General features: G+C 37.6%; 1 protein-coding gene across 1 annotated transcript; it reads left to right on the top strand.

Annotated features, from left to right (window-relative positions):
• The first annotated feature begins 9,662 nt into the window (after positions 1 to 9,662).
• On the top strand, positions 9,663 to 19,720 carry LOC102082293 (carcinoembryonic antigen-related cell adhesion molecule 20-like). Its single transcript, XM_019355192.2, has 8 exons — positions 9,663 to 9,944; positions 10,186 to 10,452; positions 17,682 to 17,954; positions 18,107 to 18,364; positions 18,725 to 18,830; positions 19,195 to 19,226; positions 19,363 to 19,445; positions 19,527 to 19,720. The coding sequence occupies exons 2-7, from the start codon at positions 10,350 to 10,352 to the stop codon at positions 19,407 to 19,409; spliced, it is 819 nt and encodes a 272-aa protein (XP_019210737.2). The 5' UTR covers positions 9,663 to 9,944; positions 10,186 to 10,349; the 3' UTR covers positions 19,410 to 19,445; positions 19,527 to 19,720.
• The last annotated feature ends 1,730 nt before the right edge of the window (positions 19,721 to 21,450 follow it).

Genomic DNA, 21,450 nt, shown 5'->3' with positions numbered 1-21,450 from the left:
GAAAGTGTGTATACACCTGCGCAGCGCTAATTTTTCTACAGCATTACAGTTTTTCATGTGATTTGATCATGTGATTTATACCAGGATAGCTGGTTGATGTTTTCTACTACAGGATTTCTGGGTTTATGTGTGAAGAAAACTGTGTTTACAGGTTATGAGTTGGTGATGCTGTTACACTGTGTTGTTGGGAAAATGTTAAAGGTTACTTTGACGATGTGAATAACATGTGAGACATTCCCTGTGTTGAAACTAGTGTCACTTCTTTCCACAGCTATGGATGGTTAACTTTATGGTCTTTTTACAGCACCTCTGGACCCTGTCAATTTGTGCCTGACCTCCAGGATTGTCCATGTGTGTTGCTAATGTTTGTTTTTCTAAGAGTGCATGTAGAGGATTCAGCAGAGACGGACAAGTAACATGAGAAAGCAACTAAGAGATGCAGTGTTTGTAGAATAGTTTGATATGGGGCTCATTAGCTGGCCACTACTGAGCTCCTAGTGTTAAATACATGGAGTGACTTTGCTTAAGGGAAGTCACCGATTACATTAATGTTAACTGAGTACATGGGATGATCCATGTTTGGGGCAAATTATGGCAATAATTGTAGTCTACTGATTTGAGAACACCTGCACATGATACTTGTCCTGTTGATGCTGAATGCTTTATTACTCTTATGATACAATTGTTTATAAGTGTGAAGTTTGATTTTACTTCCAGATCTTGTTTTCCAGGCCATGATGGTGTGTATGATGGCTCCAGGCGGAGCCAGATGTTGAGCACACTTACTGTGCAAAACACACTAACATCTTTTATTGCAGGGTTACGGAGCTGCTCCAGAGGAGACACCCTGATGTTGCCTGGGACATGATCTAGCTAACCTTTTTCTTTCAGACAGGGATCTAGGTTTGATGAGTTGACTCATGGGAGTGTCCATGCGTCAAGAGGAGGGGTCCAGAATTACAGAGTTACATGAAACTATGTTTTCTAAACTATGTTTTTATGATTTTTGTGTGATTAACAGTTAGTCAACAGGTATTAAACCTATGCAAGTGGTGCATCTATGTTCAGATGAGGCTTTGATGGTCCATAAATGAAGCTCACTGAACTAAAGAATGTGGTTTGATGATGGTTGACATGCTCTCCAAATAGAAGTTTTTCCTCCTAGCAAGGAAATACAGGTGCAGCAGTTAAAGTATTGCTGAAAGGAATCTCCTGAGAAATCTTCTGAGGCCCAGTGAGAAGCAAGAACCCATTCCAGGCAGAGCTGACAGCCCGGGCAGTGGTTGAGGTCAAAGGTCGAGCTGTTTGGGGCCCATCATGAGATCAGACTTTGGAGCCACAGCAAGGACCACGAAGCTGCGAAGGATGAGAGCTGTGCCAAGGGGGCTTTCCAGAGGCCAACAGAGGAGATTGTGGACAACAGACGGGCACCTGAAGGATGAGGGGAGCGTGCCAAGCTCCATCGACAATGCAGGCGGAGTCCAAGGATGGCATCATGATTCTGTGAGAAGCACAGGAACCAGAAGCTATGGTGGTGATGACAGCAGTTTCCTATGAACATCACCTAATGCTGTGTCACTATACTGTGCATACGATTACACACTGAAGACTGCTGGGATCATAACAGCAGTAAGATAACTGGATCCAGCACCCTTTTCACAGAGGGTTTTTCCTGCAGAGGATGGACAATGGAGGAGTCATAAATATCCCCCACAGTACAGAGGCCTGAAGTGAGGTGATGGGGGTTGGCAGAGGCCATAAAACTAGAGTGCTGAAGAGGTCTGCAGCTTTCACAATAGCTGAGACCCATGTTGACAAACAACAAACTCAACTGGTATGTTTGAATGTCTATTCTACATACATTTGGACTCTGGTCCTATGGACAGTGATGGAAACAACTGGAAGAGACATTTATGATGCCCTGCAGAACTTAAACCACTCTGCAGAGAGACGTGTGATTTACATGTCTTCCGGAGGAGCACAACCAAGCTGGGGTGTTTTTGAAAATGTTAATTTCTCTTTTGACCATTAACAATTCATTTGTTTGCTCGTAGGATGCAGTTTACCATTGGATGAGAACTTGGATAACTTCTAATATATTTGTCAGACTGTGTACATTGACATATGCTGAGTATAAAAATGGTTGCATTGACACTGTCAGGCATGAGGTGATCATAACTGGGGACTTTTCTAGCATAATTGTCAAAAGGGGGGAAATGTTAGATTTGTATTGTGATTGTCATTTATGCTTAGAAATATCTACTTATATATTCTTAGAGTTTTATAATTAGGTGTAGATTGGTAGAGGTTTGATCCTTAATAGTCTGCAAGCTTTGTGTGCATTCCAGAGCTCTCTGACTTTCACACCCACATTTTAGGAGCATGGGAGAGGTCGTACCTTGTCTTATTGTTTTATGGCAGGATAAACTGTTTTAGTCTAAGTGCCTTTTGTTTAGATGGACGGCTCTGGGGAGTCTTCCTGGGGTCACAGTTTGACCCCCACACACAGATACACACACACACACACACACACACAAGGTATTCTTTGTTCACATGTATACCCATATAAGAGGTCATATGTTAATGAACCTATGCATATTCATGTAACCACAATAAAAGAGCAGTGTTACAGGGGAGCGGACGAGAGCAACTGGGGTCAAGTGAAGGAACGGCGCCTGTCCAGTTCTCTCCCGTGCACGAGAAACATAAAGAATGTTGCCTACTCGTGTCTTGCTTGCTGTGTAATTACATTGCCTTCAACGTTCCAGCGAATAGGTTCAAGCTACAAACCTATCAGAACAATTTTCTTAATTAGCAAGAATATTTTTCTATTTCTGCAGATGATGCATTTTAGAAGTCTTCACCTGCTGCAGGAGAAGTAAAATTTTTATTTTTGTTGGCTTGAGATCATAAAATGTTAAACAAGATATGTGAAGACGTTTTACCTAATAGATTATTAGTCTGCATCAATAAATATTAATATTAATTTTCTCTGTTATAAATCTTCTAATATTCATGTTGCTACTTTATTTTAAATAAAGCTTCATGTATATATATGTGTGTGTGTGTTATCGTTTTATAGTAAAATAAGACAACCAACACGTCACAGTTGTGTCCCTGGTTTTTATATAAATGTATTACTCATCAGTTACCAAATGTAGTACTATGATTACATGAATTTGCACATTAATGTTAAAATCTACCTACACACTGTTCACAAAGTGTGGAGAGGGGCACCTTGTTGGGACTGCATGTGTGCCACAGTTATAACAGAAATTCTGTTTGAAATTATAGTATTTATATATTTATGTAAATTTATCTAAAAGTGGAATTAAAAAAAAAAAACTTCAAATAAAACTGATAACAGTTAGTTTGTGGTTTTATTCATTACTCTGACCTAATTTTACTCATCTTTGTGTCACAGTTGCTTTGCATGTGAATGGGTAGAATTAGCAATTTTTAGCCATAAGCCTGTATTGTTTATGTTTTTGAATAAACATTCAGTGAAGTACATCACTTTTTCTCTTGTATTTTAATTTGAGTGGAAATTTAAGAATAGATGGACCCGACAGGATTTTTTGGTTTAAGTGGGCAGCAGTACTGTTGACTTTGGGAATAACTCTACCTACATGTTATAAAAGGTCTCAATGATTAAATAAAACCTGAATACTTAATAACCTGATACTTTTGTTTCATAAGCTCCGACATGCTACCCTCATGTGGATTTTCTGTGGTTTTGAGAGCTGTGATGTTGAGTAAAGACATTGAGGAAAGCGGTAAAGCTGTGTTTTACTGAGCATAATATTTAATTGCCCCTGAGATTCTACAGTAGTTTCTGCAAACTGTAAACTGCTCAGTAAAACAAAACTCCTTATTTGTGTGAAACAAGGTGATCAGTAGCATCATAAACGCCATAGAAATTATACAAAATCGTGGGCTGATGTTTTTATAGACACTAATAAGTCCTTAGAGTGTGCAAAAGATGAAAGTCCAACCATAAAACTAAGAGTGGATTCTTTGTTTCCACCAATGAGGCTGATTCAACACAGTCCTCCTTGTGTAGTGAAGTAAATATAATTGTTAAATGGCTAAATATGCTATAGCTGATTAGCTAGTTACTTTAACACCACAACATATATTTGCACACATAATTGGCCTTTTATATATATTCATATTTATACCCATAGCTCTATATTTATCTATCAATATATCTGTTTTTACACTCATTTTATATGAGTGCATGATGTTTGTTGTATATTTGCTTCTTCAACTCAATTTCCCTCTGGGGTTAATAAAGTCTTTCTGACTCTGATGCTTTGGGCTGGATGTTTTTTTTTTTTCCAGAGAGACTAACGCTAGTAATCACAAACATTTTAAGATACCTTTTCTCTCTTTTTCACAAAAATAACTGCTCAAAACATATTGATATTTGACCGGATATTATGCTTATTTTTAATCAAATAAAAACAGGAAAAGGGTATGAACATTTTAAACTTCAATCAGTCAGGCGACTGTTTGTCGCTCCTTATTTGTGAGTCATCTGTACATCATATGTAATAAGCTCACTTTGTACAAAAAACAAACAAACACTGCAATAACATTTTTGCATTTCTGTGATTATGTTATCAAATTATCTCATATCTCTCTCATCCTTGAGTGAGACACCAGTGTGCACATTTGGCTGTTGATCTCTGATCTCACTTTTACATTTCAAATCTGCCTTTGTTTCAACTTGACTCCAAAATGTGTTATATCTTTAAATTAAGTGCTCTAAAGAGAACGAGGTACAGAGTTAGTCAGAAATATACTGTAGTGTAATATTATATAATAATCTGAAATTATTCATGCCCATTTATTTACATAATCAATGCCTATTACCCATGACATACACATAATGTTTGTGTAAACATTATGTGTTTACAAATAACTTGAAACTACATAGTACATCCACCATTTTGACAAATACAAGTGCTCTCCAGGCAAAGACAGCAATGCACCAATCAAAAGTCTGTCCAATTATAAAATCAAATGAAGAGAGAAATGATTGGTAACTTTATGTCATCTTTATTTTACATCCCCAAACCAATCGTCCGAATGTGCTGCAGGTTGTATTGCTGGAATTGTCTTCACATGTTGTTTAACCATTACTGGTGTTTGTGTTGTAGGATACTACTTTCATAGGAGACAGTAGGTGGGGAATTTCTTTGAATTGTAACCAAGCAACATAGTAATTATTACAATTTTAATAAAATATTGTTTAGGAATCAGTAGTAACTTTTAACAAAACATTCATATTTTACAAACAAAATTCCTGCTTTATTACTCACAAAGTCTTTATTAATTTTTTACATTTAGAACCAACAAAAATCCACAGACAAATAAAACAAGTGTAATATTTTAATGTACACTTGCACATTTTTGATAGCAAAATTAAGAAAGTGGAGAAATAAATCTCTGTAACAAATGCTGTTTTCCTGGAACAAGGAGAACACGTGTATGAGAACACTTCCACATATCACAAGAAAATTTAAACTCTTTGATTATATTTTCATTTCAAGGTAAGTATTAAATTCACTGTCATTTTTATTAATACTTTATACACTGTGGGAAGAAACAACTAGACTGATTTTTTCTTTTCTGTATAAAAGTAATTTTTTTTTTCATTATAGTCCAACTAATGACCAGTTACAGCAAGCAGTTGCTAAACTTTTTTTTACTTGTTCTACAGATGAAACACTTGTTAAGTCTCCAGTTGCTCCAGGAAGATACAAGTTATAAATTATTAGGCATGCGTCAATAAATGTGAAGTTTTGAATTTTTTTAGATTCTTCTATTTAAAAAAAATTGGTCTCTGTATCTAGCATCTCATTGATTACATTAAATAAAATAAGTAAAATAAGTAAAATAAATACACCCAATACAGAAGTTGTACCCCTGGCTTTTACATCAGTTATCACTTATAAATGTGGTCCTGTAATTACACAGCGCTTTAATGCTGAAGCCTATCCACCATATAAAAAGCTTGCTTTTATGTAGAGCCTGCAAAACTACGTAAACACCCATTAACCAATTGAAAATTCAAGACGGAAACAATTTTCAGCTCCCACTGCACCATTTTTTGGTGTCAATTCACTACATGTACAGGACATACAGAAGAATCTAAGTTTCTTTCTCACCTTGTGTCACGGGTTCAAAATATTGGGGATGGATACAGGAGGAAAACCAAAATAACAACACTGGTCCGGCCGGGTCAAGTCAAATGATGATTTTAATGCACACGTGTGGGAGATGGGACAATGTACGCAGAAAGCACCAGATCTCTCACCAAAAACCACACAACAATAGTTTTATGAAAATCAGGGTATTAGAACGCCCCCTCATGCGTAAAGTAGGTACAATACAATCAATGTTGACAACTTTTAACACATTAAAAGAACATCTTCTTCTTCCCGAGGCCAGATCCTTCCCAGTAATCTTCTAACTCTGCTTATCCCCTGGAACAAACAGTCTCTCCTGCAAGCATAATCAAACAGCTACAAGGCCTTGCAAACTATTATTTAAATGTTTGAACTCTCCCCTCTACATGAGTTTAACTGCTGCTTGTATGTGTGCGTGTGTGACTCGACCTCAGCATTCACTCTGTCTATAAGGACAGAGGCCAACTCTGCATGTGTGCAATAACCTAACTGAAACCATACATGTAGTCTGTTGAATAAATGTTCTAATCAAATGCCACTACTCAAAGCTTAATAAAAGAATATAAATGAATAAAGGATCATGATGAATAACATGATATATGTGTTTTGTAAGCATGTTCTTTCTATAGCTCAAGATCCTTAACACAATAGATTGTTCAGTCCTCGCGCCGAACAAAGTTTCCGACCCTCCACTAGTTGACCGAGCCCCCCTCATTGGCAAGCACAAAAATACAATGCATGTGTATACAAAAGGATTATCACTGCACCTGTAATAGAAAATGTTAATATGGAATCATGACAATACCTGTAATACAAGTTGTAACATAAGGCCGACAGCCTAAAGAAATTCTCTAATGAAGTAACACTTAATGGTGATGATGATACATAAATGAACTAATGAGTAATTATTGCCAATACACACTACTTAAAGGTTAACAAAAGATATATCTAAATAAAGGATCATAAAATAACATGATGTAAGTGTCTTGTAAGCATGTGCGGCCTTCTACGCTGTACGTCACTTCCCTCAATAGATCAGCCAGACATCCCGCTGACTGTTGCTTTTAACCCTTACTGACGTGAGCACAACTCCATAATAAGCACCAAGCGGCAATATGTATAAAGATGATCATGGTTACACCTGCAATGAAAGATTATATGATTATACCAACACCTGTAAATAGAAGATTAACATGAGGTTATAACAATCACTGTAATACAAATGTTAATGTAATGTCAATAGCTTCAATAAATGCTTTAATGCAATGCTTATTATATGATTCTGATGTAATGATAAAATAACAGTAAAATATCCCTTCTCACTTGCCATCAAGAAGGATTAAGAAAACAAACATAGTTAAACCTATGTACAATAGTGCAATAATAGTGTAAGATGTAAATAAATATATCAACAGAGCAGCCTGAGAAATGCACAAGGACAGTAGTGTAAATGAACAACAGAAGGTGACAGTGATGCAAATGGTTTCAGTAAAGTGACTTTCAGCAGCATTAAAAGATTTGAATGGAACTCTATCTGAGATTGTGTTACAGTCCAGGGGTGAGGGGTAGTGAAGAGAGTTCAGTCTTCTGACAGCCTGGAGAATGAAGTTATTCAAAAGTCTAGTAGAGTGGAGGAGATATTGGGCCTTCTTGGCTAGTGATGTGGTTTTATCAGACCTGTGCACCTCCAGGAACACTGTGCTACTCACTCTCTGAGAATGACCTCTCCTGAAATCAATCACAATCTCTTTGGTCTTTTACAAGTTAAGTAAGAGATTGTACTTTTTACACAAGTACTCTCAAGTCACACTGTTGCTTATAAACGCTGCACTGGATCCCCATTGAATTCAGAGTCCATTTGAATATTCTGATTCTGACTTTTAGAGCTCTTCACGGACAAGCACCATCTTAGATCAGTGAACTTTTACATCTCTATGTCCCCAGCAGGTGCCTGAGGTCAGGGCCTACTTGTTCATCATACGAGCCGAAAAACTAAAGGAGGCCACAGTGGCTCCCACACTCTGGAAGTCTCTCCCTCTGAAGATAAGATTGTCAATTCAGCTTTTATTAGTTTTTTTCTACATTTAGATGGCCCAGAAAATTGTGACAAATAAATCTTCTTCATCATAATCATCATCATGGACTGAACATACACACACCCACAACCACTAGCACTTTATCACTATCACAATTATCCTAACTGCACTACTGTATAGTTCTGTGTGAATATCATTCTGTACATATGATAATTTTTAATCCTACAACTGTAGTAGCGCTGCACTAATGAATAAGACTAACTATTCACTTTAGCTAAAGTTATTAAGTTCGCTAAAGAGTTGGGATGCTGTGTAAGACATAAATAAAGCTAAAATACAAAGGTTTGGACAGCGTTTTGCATGTTTCCCTACTCTAGGGGTCTCTGCAAGCATACAGGGCTCTGACAGGGTACAAGATGACAACTTTGGAATTCTACTAGAAACAGTCGATCATATTTGTTTGTCAAAGCTGAAATCAGGGCAAACTACGCTAAATTAGCGTTTTTAGCTAGCAGCTACAATAAGCATAAAGGTTACTGTACGGCTATCAATTGTTAACATGACGCTTGTTCTTATACATGTAATACATTTATTACCAACCTGAGAGTTTATCCGCTGGTCATTCGACATGACGAATGACTTCTGAAGTCTTAATTCAGCTCAAGACGCTATAGATTCCCGTCAGTAACGCTATCAGTCTGTAGTTCTATTAATCTGCGCTTGAACCGGAACCGGATGTAAGTCCCAAAAAACTGAATTTTGGAACTGAAATTGAATTGTAGAACTGAAACTGAATGGTGAGAAGTGAATCTGAAATTATTCGAGAGCTGAATTTTTAAAGGATAAAATGCAGTTTCAAAGCAAATCAATTCATTTTCAAACCATAAATTCAATTTCAAATTAAACTAATTCAAATTCAGTTTTCAAAAGCTTTCATTCAAGTTACAATTCAGATTCAATCCGAGTAATTCAAATTCAAATTTAACTTATTCAAATTCAGTTTCTGATGGCACAAATTTCTGCCCATAGTCTACTCACTGCAATAAGGCATTCTTGCAATAATGCGTCTTTTTCTTAAGCTTGTAATATTAAAGAGTTTACAAAGTGGCTGTAAGAAACTGAATGGCTTATTTAAAAACATTATTGATTGAACATCATATTGTAAAGAATGAGCTGAAGATTCAATTTGTCTCAAAGGGAGTAGATGTTTTAAGGTATGCAAATCAAACTATTTCAGTGCTTTGACAGGTACAGTATTTCTTTAAATGTTTTATCGATAATTTTATTATTGTGATTCTTTCTTTTTAGGTTGGTTATATAATATATCCTCCTTTTCATGACATGGTTTAGCTGGAATTGGATTTTAATCATTTTCATGCTTATTTTCTACTGTTGATGCCAGCAATGAAACTATTTTGCTTTTCTTTCACAGAGAAAGTCTCCAGTGTGTCAGTAACTTCCAGCAGCACAGACTTGGTTGAGTTCAGTGGTTCTGTCTCTCTGTCCTGCTCTGCCTCTGGATCCTCTCTCTCTTTCCTCTGGTTTAACGGCAGCTCTGAGGTTACAGCAAGTGACAGAGTTCAGCTCACTGATGGAGGCTCCAGTCTGACTATAATCACTGTGACCCGCTCTGACCAGGGACCATTCAGGTGTAGTGTGTCCAACCCTGTCAGTACTGGTACCAGTGATCCAGTAAACCTCTCCATCAGCTGTGAGTTACTAAAGTAAATGTTCAGTAATTTATCTGAAAACATCTGCACACAAAAAGAACGAGAGATTTTACACAACTAGATCTTGTTTTAATAAATTACACAAGAATCATTTTGTTTTTGTTGAGTTATGTAATTGTGGGTGATAATTTTACAACCCCACAATAAGACAAACTGAATGCATTCGACCTTGAAAGTTTCCATAGAGTTAACATAAATTTTCTCTGTTCCTTCTACCTTTAGATGGTCCAGAAAATATAAATTTGATCTTATCTCCACCACAAGGATACTTTGCTGTGGGGTCAGACATCAGCCTCACCTGCTCAGTTGGATCCAGACCTCCTGCCCAGTTTAACTGGTTTCTGAATGGAAATCAGCTGCCTGATACTGGATCAGAGCTCAGACTGATGAATGTTCAGATGAGTCAGAGTGGAAACTACAGCTGTCAGGCCTTTAACCACAAAACTCTGAGATCTCAAACATCTCAGCCTTCAGCCATCACTGTACTGGGTAAGTTTAATTTGTTAGTCATTAAATAATCTCTGGTAGATAAAACATTTACAACACAGACATAAAATACCTTTAAAACAAAAGAAAAAACAATACTTACTGTTTGGTGAGCACGTGCCTACCAGCCTGTCAATAAACCAAAAACCCAGACAGACTTTTAATTCATTTGAAAGCCTGATGCTTAGCCCTGATGCTCTGACCTGTTGAAACCTCATGCTTCATCCCGAGCACTTAGGTCTTCAGGTCAGAGGCTACTGGTGGTCCCACGTACTAGGTTTAAAACACGTGGGGACCGGGCTTTTCAGGCACTGGTACCTAGGCTGTGGAACTCCCTGCCGTTGTCCTTACGCTGTCTAGACTCTACTGACTCCTTTAAAAAGCAGCTGAAGACATTTTTATACAAACGGGCTTTTAATTAATTTTAACTTGTATGTCTGATCTTATTGTGAAGCACTTTGTGATTTTTATCTGTGAAATGTGCTATATAAATAAATTTTACTTACTTACTTACTTACTTGTCCACCCCAGCTGTAAAACTCATAAAACAGTCCTATTTGTTATCATCTATCGTCCACCTGGGCCTTACACAGAGTTTCTGTCTTATTCCTCAGAATTTTTATCTGATTTAGTGCTCAGCTCAGATAAAATAATTATTGTGGGTGATTTTACCATCCATGTAGATGCTAAAAATGACAGCCTCAACAAGGCATTTAATCTGTTATTAGACTCAATTGGCTTCTCTCAAAATGTAAAAGAACCCACCCACCACTTTAATCACACTCTAGATCTTGTTTTAACATATGGCATAGAAACTGAACATTTAACAGTGTTTCCTGAAAACCCTCTGCTGTCTGATCATTTCCTGATAACATTTACATTTACAATAATTGATTACACAGCAGTGGAGAGTAGACTTTATCAAAGTAGATGTCTTTCTGAAAGTGCTGTAACTAAGTTTAAGAATATAATCCACTCACTGTTATCATCTTCAATGCCCTGTACCAACATAGAGCAGAGCAGCTATCTGAACGCTACTCCAACAGAGGTCGATTATCTTGTTAATAATTTTACCTCCTCACTATGTACGACTCTGGATACTGTAGCTCCTGTGAAAACTAAGGCCTCAAATCCGAAGTACCTGACTCCGTGGTATAATTCTCAAACACGTAGCCTAAAGCAGATAACTCGTAAGCTGGAGAGAAAATGGCGTCTCACAAATTTAGAGGATCATCATTTAGCCTGGAGAAATAGTTTGTTGCTTTATAAGAAAGCCCTCCGCAAAGCCAGAACATCTTACTATTCGTCACTGATTGAAGAAAATAAGAACAACCCCAGGTTTCTCTTCAGCACTGTAGCCAGGCTGACAAAAAGTCAGAGCTCTACTGAGCCAACAATCCCTTTAACGTTAACTAGTAATGACTTCATGAACTTCTTCACAAATAAAATTTTAATCATTAGAGAAAAAATTACTCAATCATCTCACAGATGTAACATTATCTACAGCTACTTTTAGTACCATTGATATTCAGTTAGACTCTTTTTGTCCAACTGATCTTTCTGAGTTAACTTCAATAATTACTTCCTCCAAACCATCAACGTGTCTTTTAGACCCCAGAGACAACTACTAGTTGTCAAACAGCTAACAGATCATCTGCAGAGGAATGGCTTATTTGAAGAGTTTCAGTCAGGTTTCAGAGCTCATCACAGCATAGAAACAGCTTTAGTGAAGGTTACAAATTATCTTCTTATGGCCTCTGACAGTGGAGTCATCTCTGTGCCTGTCATAAGGGTGGTACCTTTAAGCGCCATATATTTTATGAGGTGGTACTCATTGTGAAAAGTTTGAGAACCACTAAATTAGAGCACGCTGTAGGTACTACATGTACTGCGCTGCAGTGGATTGTATTATATCTATTTAATAGACTCCAATTTTTTAATGTAAATGGAGAGTCATCTTCACACATTAAGGTTAATTATGGAGTTCCACAGGGTTCAGTGCTAGGACAAATTCTTTTCACATTATACATGCTTCCCTTAGGCAGTATCATCAGAAGGCATAGTATACATTTTCACTGCTATGCAGATGACACCCAACTCTATCTATCCATGAAGCCAGATAACACACACCAATTAGTTAAACTGCAGGAATGTCTTAGGCTACGTTCACACTGCAGGCGAAAGTGCATCAAATCCGACTTTTTTGACCCTATGTGACCCATATTCAATCATGGTATGACAGTTTGAACAGCACAAATCCGATATTTTTAAATCTGTCACTTCCGTATATGGTACTGAATCCGATACAAATCTGATGTTTTAGAAAGTGACTGCTCTTTGAATGGTCATGTTGCATTAAATTTGTCTTTTACGTCACTGACACAAGACAGACGCCAATAATCAGCGCCGGAGAAGACAAACGAGAAAGCATGGCGGCGGAAACTGGAGACAGAGTGAGTCAATGGACAGAAACTGAGGTTTTGGACTAGATTAGCATATGGAGAGACAACAACCAGACAAAAAAAATCTGAATTGAGCATTAAGACCTGTAGTGTGAACGTAGCCTTTAAGACATAAAGACCTGGATGACCTCTAACTTTCTGCTTCTTAATTCAGATAAAACTGAGGTTATTGTACTCAACCCTGAAAATCTTAGAAATATGGTATCTAAGCAGATTCCTACTCTGGATGGCATTACCTTGGCCTCCAGTAACACTGTGAGGAACCTTGGAGTCATTTTTTACCAGGACATGTCCTTCAATGCACATATTAAACAAATATCTAGGACTGCTTTTTTCCATTTGCGCAACATCTCTAAAATTAGAAATATCCTGTCTCAGAGTGATGCTGAAAAACTAGTTCATGCATTTATTACTTCCAGGCTGGACTACTGTAATTCATTATTATCAGGATGTCCTAAAAACTCCCTGAAAAGCCTTCAGTTAATCCAAAATGCTGCAGCAAGAATACTGACAGGGACTAGAAAGAGAGAGCATATTTCTCCTGTTTTGGCTTCCTTTCATTGGCTTCCTGTTAAATCCAGAATTGAATTCAAAATCCTGCTCCTCACATACAAGGTCTTAAATAATCAGGCCCCATCTTATCTTAATGACCTTATAGTACCATATCACCCCATTAGAGCACTTCACTCTCGCTCTGCAGGCTTACGGTGCGTTCACACCGAACGCGTTTGACGCGACCAGAGCTTCAGGTTTACATGTAAAGTCAATGGAGGAGCGCGATGAAGTGCGACTGGGGGTCGCGCGAAACTTCAGGAGCAGATGTGCGTCGCGAAAACGCTTTTCTGCCTGATTCGCGCAACCAAGTAGCACTACTGACGCCTTTGAAGCGCGAAGTAAAATACGCGCTGCAGTTTTTGTGGTGCATTTTGTGCATTCGCGCTTATCGCGTCTAATTGAGTTGGAAAAATCTGAACTCCAGCGTCAAGTCGCGCCGCAACAACCAATCAGGAGCCTGGTAACGTGATGCTCTGACCTAGTTCAAAGGGGCAGGTCCAGCCAAAGCCATTCATTCAAGCAATGAGTAGTTTTCTGATGAGGCAGCAGGTTCTCCAGGGCAGAAACAATGTTCTTATTTTTTTCTCCTTCTCCCTGAGGCTCTTCCGCTTTAAGCTGGGTTCTTTTTATTCCTGTCTCTCTGTAAATAGTTATATTTTATATATTTGTGTTTAATGTTTTTCTGTTTGAGCATCTTAATATTATTTCAAATAAATTTTTGTAATGACTAATGTGTAAAGCATCCTTTACGCCGCTGCTCAGCTCTCCACAGTGAATAGAGAAGACCCTGAATCCTCCCTTAGTTATGCTGCAACAGGTGTAGACTGCTGGGGGATTCCCATGATGTACTGAGTATTTCCTTTTTAGTCACCTTTCTCACTCAACATGTATTAACAGACCTCTCTGCTGAATCACACTTGTTTTTATTCTCTGTCTCTCTTCCACAGCATGTTTTTATCCTGTCTTCCTTCTTTCTCCCCAACCGGTCGCAGCAGATGGCCGCCCCTCCCTGAGCCTGGTTCTGCCAGAGGTTTCTTCCTGTTAAAAGGGAGTTTTTCCTTCCATCTGTTGCCAAAGTGCTTGCTCATAGGGGGTCATATGATTGTTGGGTTTTTCTCTGTTTGAATTATTGTAGGGTCTACCTTACATATAAAGTGCCTTGAGGTGACTGTTGGTGTGATTTGGCGCTACATAAAATTGAATTGTATTGAATTGAATGTGCATGTTATGATGATAAGGTTGGTTAGGACTACATTACATGCTGTGAACTGTGCTAATATAACTAAACCTTTGAGGCTGTAGGCTCAAGTGGTCAAAACCTGATTTGGTTTATATGCGATTTTGGCCTTTTTTAATGGTGTCAACCAGAGATCCTACATAATTTGATCTCTTTAATTATGATTTGGTTTATTTTCATGCTACTACTGCTCTTCTTCTTCATCCCATGTGGGACACGGGGTTTCCCATGATCTGTCATTTTGCCATGCTGTACAGGCTTAGATGCTATGTATAACAGCCAGGGTTTAAGCTCCAAACAGATCTAACACAATATAATACTTAATATATAATATTAAGTATTGGCTTATATAACTTAAAAAATCCTTTAGATATCAATTCTGCGACCAGACCTTGTCCTTTGGTCTAACTCCTGCTACATAAGCTTCAGGAAAACATTGAATGGGCAAGAATGGAGTTTAAGCCAAGTAAATCTCGTACAGTAAATCTGTACACATGGAGACACAACCAGTCCTCAGGTGTCTAGCCGAGAAAGTTGAGCACAAAAGAAAATCCATCAATGCTCAACCTTTCACAAACCAATAGGAGCGTCAGTTTTCATCAGCATTTGTCCGGGAGGGAGACAAGCAGAGGACAAGCCCCTCAACCCTGGACCTGGGCCCGCTGAAGGTTGCCAGGAATTGGCAGATGGAAGTTGACTTAGATCAGAGGCTAATTTTTCCCACAGAGATCGTAACAACTACTCTTCAACCAGACCTTGTCCTTTGGTCTAACTCCCAAAAACTTGCGTACATCATTGACCTGATGGTACCATGTGAGGAAGCATTTAAGCGTAAGAAGCTGCGGTATGCCAACTTGGCAGCTGAGGCAGAGGCCAGAGGCTGGAAGATCAAGGTGCACCCAGTGGAAGTGGGGTGCAGGGGCTTTGTTGCCAGTACAACAGCAAAACTGCTTAGAGAGATTGGGATCAGAGGACAAGCACAACGGCAGGCTAGAGAGAATCACCTAACACTGCTGAGAGGACAGGTCACTGGCTATGGCTAAAAAGGGCTGACATCACTTGGGCAGCTAAGGCAGTCAGCTAACCGTGAGACATACGCCCAGGATTGATCAACCCGTGGTGGGCCTGCCTCAACAGGGGGCGCCAAAAGAGTAAAACATAACATTCAAAGTTTTGCTGGTTGACTGATACAGCTCTCTCAGGGCCTCCTGGGGACTGTGCAGTTAACCTCATGGTAGTGAAACCAAAAGGAGGAATGAAAGAATAGGAAAGAACAATGTTCCGCTCTTCTCCCCTCTGCTCCTCTTCCTTCTTCTGGGAGGCATTGAGGAGGTACAGCTTACGACCTGATCCGGCGGGGAGGTGTGGGAAGGCAGATCAGGCGCACCCCTTCTGGCTCTCCTCTCTGCTCTCTCCTATCTTGTCCCTTTTGTCTTACTTCTCTCTATCACCTTTTCTATCCCTTTGAAGAAATGAAGCTCCATAAATGTTAAAGAGGTAAGTATTATTCATCAGTTGCAGTGAATAGATAGGAAAAAAAAATAAACTGTAGAAAACTAAACAGAAGAAAGAAGAAATAACAATTAAACATAAACCAGTGACACACTCCGGGGCCTGATCAACCCTGGCAGGGCCTCCTTGGATAAGGGTGTCTAGTGATAATGGCCAAATCCAAGGTCCACTACTGACGATGTGTCCCAAATTTTAATATGATAATCTAGATCAGATATATAATCCCTAAAACTAACCAAGGACAAAATGGCAGACTAGCTTGGCTAAAAGACCTAAAGTTGAGGCGATGTGTGCCGCTGGTAAAGTTTCTGGGCTGCCTTTCCTCATAACAGCCATCCCTCAAGATTTTTTCCATTTAAAGCAATGCAATATCAGGGATTGTAACATCTAGTCCTTTTACTGAATCTGTATATCAACAGTCCTGACACCTAGAGGAACTCAATTCGGTTTATATCTGTTTTATCTTACTGAAAGCTCTCACTACCTGAATAGTGATAGGCAGTGTGCAAAATATATACAGAGCCAGACACTTTTTCAGAAATGCTCTGGTTATGTGGATTATAATTAAAATGTATGATTAATACAAAATAAAAGTGTGTAGAATAAAAATACATTCCCTAATGTGGCCTCCTGAAATTAGACAAGTGTTTGGATGTGAAAGAACTCGCCTCTTTTTTTCAGATATCAGTGGGGCTGGTTCAGTGTCAGGAGTGTGTATGGGGAAATGGAAGTGGGACAGTTAATCCTGAACCAGACGTTTGATCTGCATGTCCTGGCAGCAGGTCGGCCAGATCAGGAAAACACAGTTTCGTATACATATGTACAAAGGGCCTGCCTGCACAAACTGCATGTTGGCTAAAACAACAGAAACTAATTTTTTTTCTGTTAGAGATGAAGGAAACAAACTAAAACTGGGAAAATTAAGCAGTTTCTTTCATGTGGAATTCGTTATGATTTTAATTTCCACCTGTCTTTTTTTTTTTTTTTTTTTTTGAAAAACAGACTTTACTTTTAACAGAGCCACACTATCAGCTTTTCCCCCTTTCCTCCCCCTTATGGAACTGCTGGTCAATATTCCTATTATTAGTCCACAGATAATTATCCCACATCTTAAGAGGTCCTCTCAACTCTGTGGTTTGTTTGCCATTTTTAACTCCTGAGTATAAACACTACAGATTACATCACTGAACCTAAAGCAAGGAGTATTTTTAAAATGTAAGGAGTATAAAGTAGAGATATTTGTTTCAAAATATAAAAGTAAAAAGTTGCCAGAAAAATAAATACTCAAGCCAAGTACAGATATCTGAAAATTCTACTTAAATACATAAAAAAAGTATTAGTACTTTGTCACTTCTCATCTCTGCTGGTCATCAGTGTATACATTTGGCCCTTGGTTAATCACCTACTTTTGTTCTTGTTCTCAGTCTATAATTTTTCCTTGTTAATATTTTATTTTTGGCAAACAGAGAAAATATCAGGTTCTTCTGTCAAACCATCAACAAACCTGCCAGTTGAGGGAACCTCTGTCAGTTTAACCTGTGAGGCTTCTGGCTCAGTCTTTACAAGAAACTGGATGAAGGATGGCTCCGAACTGACCCCGACTGACAACATGATCCTTTCTGACAATAACAGAGCGTTGACCTTTAACACTGTGAATAGGAAAGACAGTGGAGAATATTTCTGTCAAATCAGCAACCCCATCAGCAGTGATGGAGCTAAATACATAATGATTGTTAACTGTAAGTAACATCCTGGTCAGTCTACACTTCTTGTTCATGCATACAGTAAAATAAAGTCAAACATTGAGTTTTACTATTAATATGATATGTCGTCTAGTAATGTAGAATTTTAAAAGTAATGAACACATTTATTGGTTTTACCTGTTTTTCAGATGGACCAGAAAAAGTTCAAATAAAAGGTCCAAATAAGATAAATATCAAAGGCACCTTAAAACTGATCTGCTCTGCTGAATCCACACCAACTGCCAGATTCACCTGGTTCTTTAATGGGACAGAATTAACAAGTACTTCAGCTGAGTACATTAAAGAAGAGGTTGAACTTTCTGACAGTGGCAACTACACCTGTCAAGCATGGAATAATATAACTGAGAGAACATCATCATCAGCTGTGCATGGACTGACTGTAACAGGTATCTGCATGTGTTTATACTTTTAGATGGTACCATTGATAGTTTAAAGGGTGGTACATTTGCTCTAGTTTTCTATCAACTAAACTTTGGAGGTTTATCTTCTGATAACATAACAGTTCGAACTACTCTTTAACAAGACATTAATCGTTGGCAAATTGTTAAGTGAAACCACATAGTGCATCCACCATTTTCACAGATACAAGTACTTTTCATGCAATAAGACATTTTCACCAATCAAAAGTCCTCTGATAGTTTTAAAATTATAAAATCAAATAAAGACGTAAGCTATTGGGTAGTTTTGAAATGATAAGACAATTGTGTGTCAAAAAATATTCATTATCTTCATTTATACTTTTCTAGATCAACTATCAGGATGTGCTGCTGGTTGCATCGCTGGGATAGTAATCGCATGTTGTGTCCTCATCGCTGCAGCTATAGGTGGAGGGTACTACATTTATAAGAAAAAGTAAGTGGAGAATTTATTTGAAATATCACCAGGAAAACATGTTTCTTCTTTAAACATACATAATAATAATATAAATAATAATGTAAATCATAGAAAAATGTCTAGAATTCAGTGGTGCAATTCAACAAATGGTTCATATTCTGCAAACAGTCACTTTCTAACATTCTACTTCTGCTGGTCTCAGAGTAATCACGAAGGAGAATAAATCATTTTCACTGCTTGTTTATGTTAATCATTCAAAATAAACATTTCTATAACAAACGTGGATTTCTTGTTAAATTCAAACATGACATCAGTGTTAAAGTTTTGTGCTGCATCTAATTGCATGACCACATTTTACTAATGCTTCATTTCAAATATTTAGATTCAACAAAAATTCTCAGAAGCAAAACACAGGTATGTTATTTTTTTCTCTTTTTTAAATCTAAAGTCATCTTACACATCTGTTATAGCAAAATAAAGAAATTAGAGGATCAAAATTATTGTCTTAATGGATGCCTACATGCACTGCAACAAATCTTTGTTTTCTTAGAACAAGGAGAAAATATGTATGTGAACATGCGCATGAGAAGAAAATAAAAAATATAAACCGAGTGATGACCTTCACTTTTCAAGGTAAGTTTGAAATATATTATCACTGTTAATTAAGAAGGAACAAGTTTCTTAATTAACAGGAATATTTTTCTATCTCTGTAGGTGGCACATTTTTAGAAGTCTTCACCTGCTGCAGGAGGAGTAACGTTATAGTTTTTGTTCGCTTAAGATCCTATAATTTTTAACAAAATATGTGAAGATGTTTTACTTAATAGCTTATTACTCTGCATCAATAACTATTAATATTTTCTCTGTAATAAATTTTCTAATATTCACATTGCTATTTTATATAAATAAAGCTCTATATATGTGTGTTTGTTATCGTTTACTTTTATTGTAAAATAAAACAACCAACACATCACACTTGTGTCCCCAGCTTTTACGTAAACGTTTTCCTTATCAGTCACCAAATGAGGTACTATACTGTTTTACATGAATTTGCACATTAAAGTTAAAATTATAAAACATGTTTATTTAAAAGTGGAACTTTATAAAAAACATCAGTTAAGACTGGTAACAGGAGGTTGTCAGTTTGTGATTTTACTCATTACTCTGTCATACGTTTACCCCTCTTTGTGTCCCTATCAGGGACCAAGCAGCCAAGAATATACAGGCACAAGTACAATCTTCAAAAATGGGTTTTATTATACCCCCAAAAGGACAAAATTATCACAAAAATTCAAAATTACAGAAACAAACTATTTTAAGAACTAAGTTGGCTCATAAAAGAGGTCAACGTAACAAAATTCTACTCAAAAAACCACTTAACAAAACATAACTGAGCAAACTAACCTGCCCAAATGAGAGACAGCTAAAGGTTATATAATAAGCGAATGAACCATGAATACATCAAAGGTGAAACCCACAAAGATAATAGTTAGCCATAATACAAGAAGAAACCCCATTCCCCCCGGCGTGGTCACAACAGAAGTCCATTTTATTGACCTCTGCAATTAAACCAGCTCCACCCTCAGCCTCCTCTTTTACTCAAAACAGGAAGGACTGGAGCAGCAGCCAGCTAACTCAGAAAGAACAGAAAATAATTAATACAGCATATACCCATGGTACCATAACAAACAATGCAAAACAGGCTCATACAAAACAGGCTCTGTGGCATCATTTGGACTATAGCGCACTGCTGTCATGTATTACAAACTAACTCAGAAGTTTAAATTGGTTAATTTATAATCACTGAAGCTTTACAGCACAATGTAAAAATAAGACAGAAAGGTAAACATGAATGTTAAAACCATAGAAATGACACAAAAAAGTGGGCTGAAGATTTTATAGCCATCTGAAAGATCTTTTTTAATGTTCGTATGAATCAAGTGATATTCGAATCAACATTTCTGCCTTGTGCGGTAAGTTGGGGATCTGTCTTGGGTCCAATTCTCTTTTTACTTCATATATTCCCCCTAGGCCAAATTATTAGGCACTACATTAACATCTCCTATCATCTCTATGCTGATGAAATTCAGTTATACTGTTCTTTTAAATACCCCTGAGTTGTATAAATTGTCTAGTTTAAGTAATTGCCTGACAGAAATCAAGCAATGGTTAAACGACAACTTCCTCCAGCTAAACTCTGATAAAACAGAAACTTTAATTATTGCTCCCGACTATATGATTTCAGAATTAGGCAGCATATCAGCTTCTTAAACCGTCTGTTAAATCGAGCCTTAGAAACCTCGGTGTCAGATTCGACAGCTCGACGTCTTTTGAGCAACATTCCAAGCGGTTGGTCCAGAACTGTTTTTATCATCTAAGGAATATTTTAAAACTCAGACTAATGGTGTCAAAGGCTGAACTTAAGATGATTATTCATGCTTTTATTTCTTCCCGTTTGGATTATTGCAATGGTCTTTTTACATGTTTTAACAAATCAGCTTTAAATCATCTTCACACTGGGCAGAATGCTGCAGCATGACTCTTAACAGGCATCAACAAAAGATCTCATATCACTCCAGTTTTGGCCTCCCTTCACTGGTTTAGGTTTCATTTTAAAATTGTTGTTCTAACCTTTAGG

This window comes from Oreochromis niloticus, linkage group LG11, assembly GCF_001858045.2.
Source record: "Oreochromis niloticus isolate F11D_XX linkage group LG11, O_niloticus_UMD_NMBU, whole genome shotgun sequence".
Lineage (NCBI taxonomy): Eukaryota > Metazoa > Chordata > Actinopteri > Cichliformes > Cichlidae > Oreochromis > Oreochromis niloticus.
The sequence above is the reverse complement of the archived record's forward strand: the minus strand, read 5'-3'. Positions and strand labels throughout refer to the sequence as shown.